General features: G+C 46.6%; 1 protein-coding gene across 2 annotated transcripts in view; it reads right to left on the reverse strand.

Annotated features, from left to right (window-relative positions):
* AHCTF1 (AT-hook containing transcription factor 1) overlaps positions 1 to 12,776 on the reverse strand; it is a 253,355-nt gene that overhangs the window by 103,342 nt on the left and 137,237 nt on the right. For both annotated transcript variants that reach the window (XM_044290344.1, XM_044290343.1), the window contains exons 19-20: positions 5,015 to 5,071; positions 653 to 799 (exon numbers count right to left, since the gene is read on the reverse strand). In XM_044290344.1, coding sequence (XP_044146279.1) covers positions 653 to 799; positions 5,015 to 5,071 — 204 coding nt within the window. The remainder of the gene's footprint in view (positions 1 to 652; positions 800 to 5,014; positions 5,072 to 12,776) is intronic.

The following is a 12,776-nucleotide window of genomic DNA, read 5'->3' on the forward strand; positions in this document are numbered from 1 at the left end:
ATCACAATATGCTAATTTTGTTAGAAGGACCTGTATATGAGTTTCACTTTTTGAATTGAATTACTGAAGTAAATTACTGTATTTTTCACTTTATAAAATGTACTCCCCCCCCCCCAAAAGTGTGGGGGAAATTGCAGTGGGTCTTATAAAGTGAATAATAGTGAGAAATTCCATTATAGAAGTGCTCACTAGTATGCAGGGGAGCGAAGTGCTGGAATTCATGCTCCCTGGTCTCCTTCCCTGGGGCTGTGTTGCACTGTTCTGACCGCATATAGAGAGCACCATGACCAGATGCACGCAGTCAGATGAAAGTGCAGTGCCAGCTTGAGAAGACAAGGGAGTGCAACTGCTGCAGAGACCGCTGGACCTGAAGAGTAGCAGAAGAGGTAAGTGAAGTTATTTATTTTAACTCTGATCTGAGGTCTGGCATGGCTGACTGATCTCATGTCTAATTAAACATTTTTTTTCTTATTTTCCTCCTCTAAAACATAGGGTGCATCCAATCAGCTGGGTCTTATTAAGCAGAAAATACAATAACCTTTTGATTATGTTCTAATATATTTGAGATGCACCTGTATAAGTAGGCATGCAAAGAATATTGGCTACACGTCACACAATCATTTTCTCACAAGAAAAATTTAAATAAAAATACCTGATAATCATTATGATCCAGAAGCCAAAAGCCTTGAATAAGCTTTATTAGACCACAAGGCACAGAAAAGGCTGTAGGGAATGATTCTATGGAGGAATCTGGCTTATCTGGGAAGGAGTACATCACATCCAGCAAAAAGTAAACTATCTGTTATACGAGTGGTTAAGATATATTGGTTTAGAAATTAATGATAATACCTTGCACAGACATTAAAAGGGTTTCATCCAACTGGAGAACCCTTTTCCTCCAACAAGGTACATTTAGTTGATTGCTGCAAGTGGCATTTGTCCACTGAAATCAATAGAAGACCATTGCATGTGCTCATCACAAGTTAGCGGAATTTTTTTTTTTTTTACAAAGTCTCATATTCCACTAACTTGTGTCAAAAAATAAAATCTCAATTGAACTCACCATACCCCTTACGGAATCCAAATGCGTAATTTTTTTAGACATTTATATTCCAGACTTCTTCTCACGCTTTAGGGCCCCTAAAATGCCAGGGCAGTATAAATACCCCACATGTGACCCCATTTCGGAAAGAAGACACCCCAAGGTAGTCCGTGAGGGGCATATTGAGTCCATGAAAGATTTAAATTTTTGTCCCAAGTTAGCGGAAAGGGAGACTGAGAAAATACAAAAAAAAAAAATATATATAAATTTCCGCTAACTTGTGCCAAAAAAATATTTTCTATGAACTCGCCATGCCCCTCATTGAATACCTTCGGGTGTCGTCTTTCCAAAATGGGGTTACATGTGGGGTATTTATACTGCCCTAGCATTTTAGGGGCCCGAAAGCGTGAGAAGAAGTCTGGGATCCAAATGTCTAAAAATGCCCTCCTAAAAGGAATTTGGGCGCTTTGCGCATCTAGGTTGCAAAAGTGTCACAAATGTGGTACCGCCGTACTCAGGAGAAGTTGGGGAATGTGTTTTGGGGTGTCATTTTACATATACCCCAAAAAAAGGGAAAAAAGTTGTCTTTTGCCAAGATATTTCTCTCACCCAGCATGGGTATATGTAAAAAAACACATTCCCCAACTTCTCCTGAGTACGGCGATACCACGTGACACTTTTTTGCCGCCTAGGTGGGAAAAGGGGCACACATTCCAAAGAGCACCTTTCGGATTTCACAGGTCATACTAGTATGCACGCATTTGGGCCCCTAAAATGCCAGGACAGTATAACTACCCCACAAGTGACCCCATTTTGGAAAGAAGACACCCCAAGGTATTTCGTGATGGCCATAGTGAGTTCATGGAAGTTTTTATTTTTTGTCACAAGTTAGTGGAATATGAGACTTTGTAGAAAAAAAAAAAAAACATCATTTTCCGCTAACTTGTGACAAAAAATAAAAAGTTATATGAATTCGCTATGCCCACATCAGTGAATACCTTAGGGTGTCTACTTTCCGAAATGGGGTCATTTGTACTGTCTGGGCATTGTAGAACCTCAGGAAGAATGACAGGTGCTCAGAAAGTCAGAGCTGCTTCAAAAAGCGGAAATTCACATTTTTGTACCATAGCTTGTAAACGCTATAACTTTTACCCAAACCATTTTTTTTTACCCAAACATTTTTTTTAATCAAAGACATGTAGAACAATAAATTTAGCGAAAAATTTATATATGGATGTCATTTTTTTTGCAAAATTTTACAACTGAAAATGAAAAATGTCTTTTTTGCAAAAAAAATCGTCAAATTTCGATTAATAACAAAAAAAGTTAAAATGTCAGCAGCAATGAAATACCACCAAATGAAAGCTCTATTAGTGAGAAGAAAAGGAGGTAAAATTCATTTGGGTGGTAAGTTGCATGACCAAGCAATAAACGGTGAAAGTAGTGCAGTGTAAAAAGTGGCCTGGTAATTAAGGGCGTTTCAGCTAGGGGGGTTGAAGTGGTTAAAGGCGTTTTCCACATTTCTCTATTCTCAGAATAGGACAACAATATCATATCAGCTGGGATTGGGTCCCGGGATACCCACCAATCAGCTGTTAAGCGTTGTGCTCTCTAAACTGTTAACCTGCTTGCCATTGCAGTAGTGAGCAGCTGTAATTACAGCTCCACCGTGCCATTCACTTGATTAGCACAGAGTGTACCAACAACTGCTCCGTCCCATTAAAATGAATGGGATGGAAGATCTGTTCGTCGATGCAACGGAGAGCAGGTAAACAGTGCTGTTAATACACCTCATACATGTCTGCTGCATTGTCTTCACACAGTTGATTACTGGCACCCCACCAGTCGGACCCCCACCAATCTGATACCGGTGACAGGCCATCAATATGGGAAAAGCGCAAATTTTTCTCCTCCTTAGAGCCCATGCACACAGCTGCTGCTCAACTGTGACCATATTATATAGTCTGCAAATAGCGGGACCACATCATACAGGCACCGGTTGTTTGCGCACCGTATCACAGAGGTGGACCCATCCGATGAGCACTATGGTGTGGACCATCTAATGAGGATCGCTGACCCCTTTCAAGTGGGCAACTCACCTCGTCCAATTGATTGCGTAGCTGCCGGTCTCCTGTTCTTTCTTCAGGACCTGGGGTGATGTCACTGAGCTCATCACATGATCCATCACCATGGTAATGGACCATGTTATGTACCATGTGATGAGCACAGTGATGTCACCACAGGTCCTTTGACAGGTCCTGAAGAAAGAACAGGAGACCGGCTGCTATGCGATCAATGTTTATTATACTGGGGTGTTGGGGGGGGCGCACTGCGCCTCCAATGTTTGTAATACTGGCGTGTTATAATGCGGGGGGGGGGGGGCGCACTGCGACAACAATGTTTATTATACTGGAGTGTTGGGGGGGGGGGGCGCGCATTGTGACAATGTTTTTTATACTGGAGTGTTGGGGGGCGCACTGCACCACCAATGTTTATTATACTGGGGTGTTGGGGGGGCGCACTGCACCACCAATGATTATTATACTTGGGGGGGGGGGGGGGGGGGGGCGCACTGCCCCACCAATGTTATTATACTGGGGTGTTGGGGAAAGGGGAGCACTGCGCCACCAATGTTTATTATATACAATCTGGATGTGACTGAAGGCATTTGTGAGACGCATCCGGATGCGGATCCATCTCACATATGCATTGCAAGAACAAATCCATCTCTCCGCTCATCATGCGGACAGACAGATCTTGTATCTTTTACAAATTTTTACCGGTCTGCACAGATCCTGCATTACGGTATTTTGAATGCCGGATCTGACACTAATAAATTCCTATGGGGAAAAATGCCATAGCGTGCTGCGGTTCTATCTTTTGCCTGACCAGTTAAAATGAATGAACTTTAGACAACCTGATGCATCCTAAACTGATTACTCTCCATTCAGAATGCATGGGGATATGCCTGATCAGTTCTTCTCTGGTATAGAGCCCCTAGGACGGAACTCTATGCCGGAAATGAAAAACGCTAGTGTGAAAGTACCCTAAAATATTAAGTTCAAATCCCCCCTTTCCCAATTTTACATATAAATTATATAAACAATAAACATATTACATAGCGCTGCGTCCGAAAAGTCCAAACTATTAAATTATAAAAAATATCTCCTATGCGGTGAGCATTCGCCATTTTTTTAGTCACCTTGTCACCCCAAAAAATAGGATAGGACTGTTCTATTAGGGGCCGAACGTTTCATAAAATGCACGCAGCTTTTTTTGGTGTTTTTTTTTTTTGCGCGGTATTGAGTATCTTAATACTTTTTTATGGTGACAAAAGCGATCAATAATTTTGGTATCGAAACAACCCTACGCCGATCTGATCGGCGTAGCGTTGTCACGATACCAAAATTTTGATTAGGTTTCGATTTGGCGACTACATTTTTCAGTTCAGGAGCCAATGGCTACTAGGTATTTTTTTTAGTCTGGAGCACTGCCATATTGGTAATAAATCTTGAAATCCAGGTAACTAAAAAGGTTCACTTACTATTTCTTGCAACTGTATTATCCCTTATAAGACATTTAAGCGACTGGGTGCTGAGCTGCTGTAACCCGGCATGGCCACTACACTTCTAACAAAGCTGTGCTTCTGGCTCCAAACTGGTACTTGTACTGGTGTTAGTAGGGACAAGCTGATCCATCGGTATGTAGAAAGTTAGGCACCTGCTGATTAGATGTTGATGATGAACTATCCTTGGGATGGATCATCAATATCAGGAGCCAGAAAAACCCTTTTAGATAACTGCAGTTTATTTCCAATAAAAAACAAATAAAACAGTAATAACCATATGTGTTGCTAATAATGCCCAAAATAACCGAATAGTGTTTTTGAACATAACCTCAAGAAGCAAGCAAATAAATGGTTTCATACGATCTGATAAATGTTTAAAAAAAAAAAAAAAAAAAAAAGGATACAATAGCATGCTTGTTCATTTCATCTGCATCTTCTAGTAGGTACAAGTCCAGAAGCGCCTGCAACAAACAATTTTAATTAAGTTACAGAAAATAGAAGGTTATAAAGGAGGCGCATTAGGGCATTATGTTTATGAAAATCATAATATTTAAATATATTTAAAAGAGAAGTCTTATTTTAACCGTAAGCAAACCTAAAAAATGACTTTGTAATAGACTCAAGTTTCTCCACCAAAATAATATTTTCCTGGCCAGATTTGAAATTTCTGCTGCGCCGCTCCCATTAACGCCAGGCATGGCGACAACACAATGGATGGAGCTGTATAGTTCTGGGAGCACAACTAGTAAACAATGCTGGGAGACAGACGCCCACCGATCTGAGGTTGATCTATCCTTAGCGGAAAAGTAACTAAGAAATGCCAGCACCAATCCTGAGGTTATGGCACAGTTAAAAATGATGTTACTGCATATAATTGAAAGAAAAAGGAAAAAGTCTGGTACACTGTTAGCCAATAGAAAAATAGTTTAGTGCTCTCATTAAGAGAAACAAAATAAGTATTGCAGGTTTGCTATCTTTTAATGGCTAACAAAAAAAAAAGCAATGATGTTACATAGTGAGCTTTCAAGACATCACCAGTCTCTACTCTACATCAGGTGTACTACAAGAATATATGAAGAAACAGCAATATATATATATATATATATATATATATATATATATATATATATATATATATACACACACACACACATACACACACTATAAGAACAGAGGCATGGGGGGAATGAATGGACATTTGAAAATAAAATAAAAAAACCTGAATATATTAAAGATCTTGAGAATGAGTCCTTAATTATCTTACAGATTAAAGTTGTGAAAGTTCTATGGTTTCTTTTTTGGTGTTATCTCAGAGACCTGGTGCCCCGACTGTCTATAGAAGACTCTTTAGATTTTGTAGTGCGTCATAAATCCCGGGAACAAATTCAGTCCAGTATTCAAAGAGTCAAGCAGTGTTATAAATTTGTATTCCCAAATTCTTCTAGCTTTTTGGGATTTGAAGTTACCTTTTAATATGAGAACTTTTCTGTTCTACATTGTGTCCTGGGCTACAGAAATGCTTAGCCTCAGGAAAGTGTGGCTTCTTCTCTTTAATTGTGTGGCGGTGGGACCTCATCCTTGCATTGAGTCTGTCCTGTTTCTCCAACGTACAGGTCATTTAGTAGGACATTTAGTTCAGAGAATCAGATAAAACATTAGATGTAGAACATGTGAATGTCCCAAGGATCCTATGTTCCTGCTGTGTGTTGGGGATCCGGATCTTATCTGTTGTCATTATATGGGAACAGGTTTTGCATCTTCTTATATTACAGGGATGGGTTCTTTTTTCTGTGGTACATGGCCTTGGACTTGATCTGATCAGAATGTTCCTTAGATTTGGAGGTTGTCGGTAAGCTAGTAAGTGGGGTCTGGGAAGATTGTTTTTAGTCGTTCATCCTTGAATAGGACATGATGTAATTTTTTGGCAGTTTTCCTCAGTACCTCTAGTTGTGGGTTGTAGGTCACAACCAGAGGTATGCGCTGGTTCTGTTTCTTTTCATTGTATTGGAGAAGTTGACTTCTGGGGATCTTGGTGGCTCTTGTGAACTGATCTTCAATCGAAGCAGGATGATAGTCCTGTTGTAAAAAACGAGATTTTTGTATAACTTACCAGTAAAATCTCTTTCTCGCTCTTCCTTGGGGGACACAGGAGACCTTGGGAATAGCTCAGCTCCGTAGGAGGCGTGATACTAAGTGAAAACTGTTAAGCCCCTCCTCCAGAAGCTATACCCTCAGCCTGGAGAGAGAGACTGCCAGTTGCGTGTCCAAGTAGTAAGAAAAGGCAATGTCCAACAAGTGGAACCAACAAGCCAACTACCCACGGGGAAAACAAAGTCTGGAAACCGTGTAGAAAAAACAATGAATGGGTGGATGCTGTGTCCCCTAAGGAAGAGCGAGAAAGAGATTTTACTGGTAAGTTATAGGAAAATCTAGTTCTCACCCATTTTCCTTGGGGGACACAGGAGACCTTAGGACGTTCTAGAGCAGTCCAAGAGGGGAGGGACCACAGCTCCAAGGTGAAGCACCCAAAGGCATCAAGGAACCACCGCCTGCAAAAAAAAAAAAAAAAAAACAGGCAACCCAAGCAGCATCCGCCGAAGCCCGAGCATGCACCCTGTAGAACATGGTAAGGCGTGCAAGGAAGAACGGTGGCCGCCACGCACAATTGCGCGGCCGAAGCCCAATGGCTCCGGCCCAGGAGACACCGACCGCTCTGGTGGAAAGAACGGCGATACCGAAGGCGGAACCCTGCTTTTGGCGGGGTAAACTCAGCAAGAACCCTTCTGATTAAGCGGGCGAAAGCCACCATGGAGATCGTCAAACAGTCGCACGGACCTCCTAAAAACCACAAGAGTCCGAGCGCCGCCAAGAGACGGAGATCTCCAAGTAAAAACGGCAAGGCCTGAACAACGTCCAATCGGTGAAGTGTCCGTTCCCGAGTGGGAAAGGAAAGGGACGATGCTCTTGTTGAGATGAAAGGCAGATATCACCTTCAGAAGAAAGGAAGGGACGGGATGGAGAACAGCCCTGTCCTGGAGAAGGACAGAAGGCCTGCTATTTAGACATCCGTACGAGAGACACGATGGCTACAGATAAACAACAGGACAGGACAGGACAGAAGTAGAGAGAACTCCTGTAACAACTCCAAAAGGAAAGTTTGGAGCGCCGAGAACTCAGTATGAAGTTTCCAGGGCAGTACCGGGGACGGTACAGAGGAACCAATGAGCCCTCCGTGGAAGAATGTCATGACAGGCCTAAGAGGGGCCAGGAACGTTGGAAGATAATGGATAGCACCGACACTGGACCCTTCAAGGGACATAGTCCCAGTTCCAGGCCGGACTGGAGAAGGACAGAACCATGGGGAGAGAAAGGCAGAGTGGGGAAAAGCGCAGGACTCCAAGACCGATAATGGATCCTGGACGAAGCAAGGCCGGGAGCGAACACTAGCATGCCCGCTGGAATCGCCTGGGCAAGCAGGGAAAAAACCCAATGTGATCAGGCACAGACCAGTAACACGGGCAGAAGAGTCCGGCAACAACTGGTCCCGTCGGCCCCCGAGAAACTGCGTCCTGCACCCACCCGGAGTGGGAGAGCAAAGGACAGACGGAAGGAACCGAAAGGGTTCTCCCAGCATCCGACAGATGCCAGGACAATACATGCTAAAGCCCACGTCGATGTTGCCCCCAGAGGAAGAGGTTCTATAGTCCCAGTGTGAGAGACTAAGGACAATCTGGACCAAAGGGTAGTTCTCCCAAGTTACCGAGAAGGTAAGTCTACAGCAGAACCATTGCCTAGAATGGAAAAAAACGCAATCTGCACCCAAGCGGGAAGACAGAACGCGGTAGATCCGATAAATGGGCGCACAGCCAGTGTGAACGAGGAAAACTATACAAGGCCGCGAGAAACACCGGAACCATCCAAGCGAACAACCATGCTATCCACAGAGGGGAGGGCAGTGAAGGAATAGCCTCTGAAGCCTGGCTGGGGCAGACACCACATCCGAGTGATATGCCCCGAGCGGGAGCCAAAACAGAGCCGGTGAGAAAAACCTGTTAAGACAGAGGCCGGCTTAACACCCTCCGACCGAAAGGAGGAGTGGGCAACCGGGAAGTCATAGTAGGACAGCTCAAAGGCAGAAACACACTACACTGTGAGATGCCCGGCTCACCTCCTCGCAGAAGGTGATCACCCTGAAGAACCCAAAGTGGAGGTCCACCGGACCTGGACAACCTAGCACCCAAGAGAAGTTCGGTGACCTTCCTGAAAAGAGCGGCCCGACCCTGGTAGCAGAGCAGAACTGAAGCGCAGAGGACGCCAATAGAAAGGACTCATACCACACTGCATCCGAATAAGAGGAAATTGTAGTAGGCGAGGGAACCGTAGTGGGAGGACGAATGGGAACACCTCTAGGAACCATGAACACTCCCCAGGTGGAAGGGCCAACAAACATGGTGGATACCGTCGCAATGGAACCCCAAACCCGAAAGAGTACCGTCTAGCTCGGTGCAGTAGAGTGCAAGTAAAGCCCATCCGGGTCCGGTGGAAGCAGCTGATCTCTTCAGAGAAGAATGCAAGACTGCAGCCAGCATCGTATCCCAAGAGAAACATGTCACAGGAGGAAGGGAGGCATACGTACAAGCAGCCCCGAAGCAGTGAGAAGGCCAACTCACCTATGGGAGAAGGCATACACGGCCCAAACAATGCACAGATCGTCCGCTCACTGCAAAATAGTCACTCAGCGTAGGGGGCTAGCCACAGAGTCACACAGTATCTACGGAAGTACAAAATGCAGCCTGAAAGGGAGTTATGCACAAGACTAGTACGGCATGCAATGGAACGCAGTCAGTCCACCCAGAAAGGAGGGAACGTACCTGGCAAACACTGCAGTTGGCAAGAGTGCAAAGGCCCACCCCAAAAGTGAGTGATGCCCAAGGTCAGTACCAACTTCGAAGAAGTGGAACATACCATATTTCGCCCAGAATGGGACCATGTACATGGCCGCACAGTATCCAGCAGGAACGCAGTAGGTCCGCCCAGAGAAAGGGGGACATGCACAGGGTTATCCTAGCATTAAGTGATGGTGCAATAATCCACCTAACACCGAATTCCATGAGAGTGCAACTACTCCACCAATGAAGGGGAACATGTACGAGACCCATACAGCATATACAAGGACAGCCATGAGTCTCGTGAGTGTGCAAAATTCCGCCCATGGAATTAGGAGGGCAATGTTCATGGCCAGCAACATATCCGGCGAGAGCGCAGTATTCCGCCCCAAAAGGGGGGGGGGGGGGTCATGCACATGGCCAGCATCGCATCCAGTGAAAGTGCAAGCAACCCGCCATGGATGAGAATCACGCACATGGTCAACAATATACTGGCGAGAGAACCACCACAGTCAGCGAGAATGTACGTATGCCGCCTGAGGAAAAGAGGCATGCCCATGGCCGGCAGTGAATCTACTGAGAGTGCAACACACCACCCATGGAAGGAGGGGGGGGGGGTCATGCACATGGCTGGCAGCGGATCCAGTGAGAGCGCAGCATACCGCCTAAGTAAGGGGGTCGTGCACATGGTCGGCAGCAAATCCAGTGAGTGCAGCATTCCGCCTATGGAAGGAGGTCATGAATATGGCCAGCAGTGAATTCAGAGAGAGTGCAGCATTCCATCTATGGAAGGAGGTCATGCATATGGCCGGCAGCGAATCCAGAGAGTGCAGCATACCACCTATGGAAGGGGGTTGTGCACATGGCCTGCACCGTATCCGGCGAGTGCAGTATTCCGCTTATAGAAGGGAGTCATGCCAAAGGCCAGCCCGCAGCCAGGGAGAGTGCAGTATTCTGCCTAAGATGGGGGGGGTGGCACATGGCCAGCACCGTAACTGGAGAGGGTGACTAACTGCCTACAGAAAAGGGCGGCCTGCACCTGGTCAGCACCAGATCCCCGGAGAGGGTAAGGGTCCGCCTAGAAGGGGAACATGCACCTGGCCAGTGCTGCAGCCGGAAGCGCGACATGCCGCCTATGGAAGGGGGGCATGCATATGACCAGCGCTACTGAGGCCAGGCTGCAGCATCCTGAACAGCCACAAGAATTCCTTATTTCACTTTTTTTATTATTTAAAAACACAGCCTGTCTGAGGCAGGAGGGGGCCCCCATATAGGGGCACAGCCTCTCTGAGAGGCAGGAAAAAGATTTTTTTGTGAAACTCACCTGTAAAATCTTTTTCTCGTCTTTTCCATTGGGGGACACAGACCATGGGTATAGCTTAGAAGTATTAGTAGGAGGGACACTATGCAAATATGCTCCTCCTCCTCCTCGGGCTATACCCCCCCGACTCCACCAGGAGCAACTTAGGCATTGCACAAGCAGTAGGAGAAGGAGCAAGAAAAAATTATGGAAACCATCAGACCAAGCCATAAGGTTCAACCATAAAACAGAAACTGAACTGAAGACCCCTCCTGCAACAGGCAGAATGACCTTTCAGGGAACTAAGCGACAGTCCCTTCTCAAGCTCGGACTGAAGAAAAGAAGCACCATCGGGATGGAAAAGCGAAGGGGAGGAAACCCCGAACTCACAAAAGGACAGGAAGGCCTTCCAGGTACGATAGTAAATCCGGGAGGAAGAAGACTTCCTCGCTCTGATCATGGTCCTAATCACTGAATCCGAGAACCCCCTCCTGTTCAGGATGGCGGTTTCAACAGCCACACCGTTAAACGAAGAGACCGTAAATTCTGGGGGAAGAGCGGGCCCCGAGACAGTAGGTCCTGTCTGTCGGGAAGAGGCCATGGGGCGTCTGCCAGCATCCGAGCCACGTCCAAAAACCACGTGCGGCGAGGCCACTCTGGGGCGATGAGAATGGTCGGGATCCCTTCCGCCTCGATCTTTGGTAGGAGAGGAAATGGAGGGAAGACAGAGGAGACTGAAGTCCTGCCACGGAGACACCAGAGCGTTGTTGGGAGCTTGTTGTTGAGCCTGGACGCCATCAAGTCCACATCCGGACTGCCCCATTTGTGGCAGATTTCTTCGAACACGTCTAGATGCAGAGACCACTCGCCTGGATCCACATTGTTGCGGCTTAGAAAGTCCGCTGTCCAGTTGTTCACTCCTGAAATGTAAACTGGTGACAACACCGGAACGTGCGACTCAGCCCATGCCAGAATTCTCGTCACCTCCTGCATCATCATCCGGCTGCGGGTCCCGCCCTGATGGTTGATGTAGGCCACAGCCGTGGCATTGTTTGACTGAATCCTCACCAGGAGGCCCGCAAGGAGAGGGGTCCAATGGGAAAGAGTTGAAAATCTGTTCCAGAATGTTGATTGGAAGGAGAGACTGCCACCGACCAAATCTCTTGAACCGTGCGTGACTGGAGAACGCCGCCCCAACCCAGGAGGCTGGCATCGGTCGTCACGACTGTCCAGGAGAAAGGATCTCCCCGACCTCAGGTTCAATGGGGATAGCCACCAACGGAGAGCTGCCCGAACCCGCTGAGACCAGCGGATGCGATAGTCTAGACCCCAAGAGGTTTTGTCCCAGAGGGAAAGGATCTCCTGTTGTAACAAGCGAGTGTGAAACCATAAGACCCAGGACCCGCATGCATTCCCGTATGGAGAGGAACTGGGAGCGCAGTAGATGCGACACTGCCCCCTGGATCTGGGAGGACTTGGAGGGTGGCAGGAACACACTGGCAGACAAGGTGTCCAAAATCATTCCCAGGAAGGGGAGCTTCTGGGATGGGAGGAGAGAGAACTTTGGGAAATTGATTATCCAGCCGAACTGTTCCAGAGTCTGAACCGTGATCCGGATGCTGTCCTCGGCCTGCGGAAGCAAGGGGGCTTTTATCAGGATATCGTCCAGATAGTGAAGCAAAGGAATGCCCCTGGTACGAAGAAGCGCCATGATCGGTGCCAGGATCTTGGTAAAGACCCGAGGGGCGGTTGCCAACCCGAAAGGAAGGGCGACAAACTGATAGTGACGAGCCCCAATGGCGAAGTGCAGGAATAGTTTGTGAGATTCTGCGATCGGAACATGCAGATAAGCGTCCTGGATGTCCACAGACGCGAGGAACTCCCCTGGAAGAAGAGAAAGAATAACGGAGCGGAGGGATTCCATTCAAAATCTCTGCACCCGTAGAGATATGTTGAGCAGTTTTAGGTCCAGGATCGGAA

Source organism: Bufo gargarizans, chromosome 4 (assembly GCF_014858855.1).
Source record: "Bufo gargarizans isolate SCDJY-AF-19 chromosome 4, ASM1485885v1, whole genome shotgun sequence".
Lineage (NCBI taxonomy): Eukaryota > Metazoa > Chordata > Amphibia > Anura > Bufonidae > Bufo > Bufo gargarizans.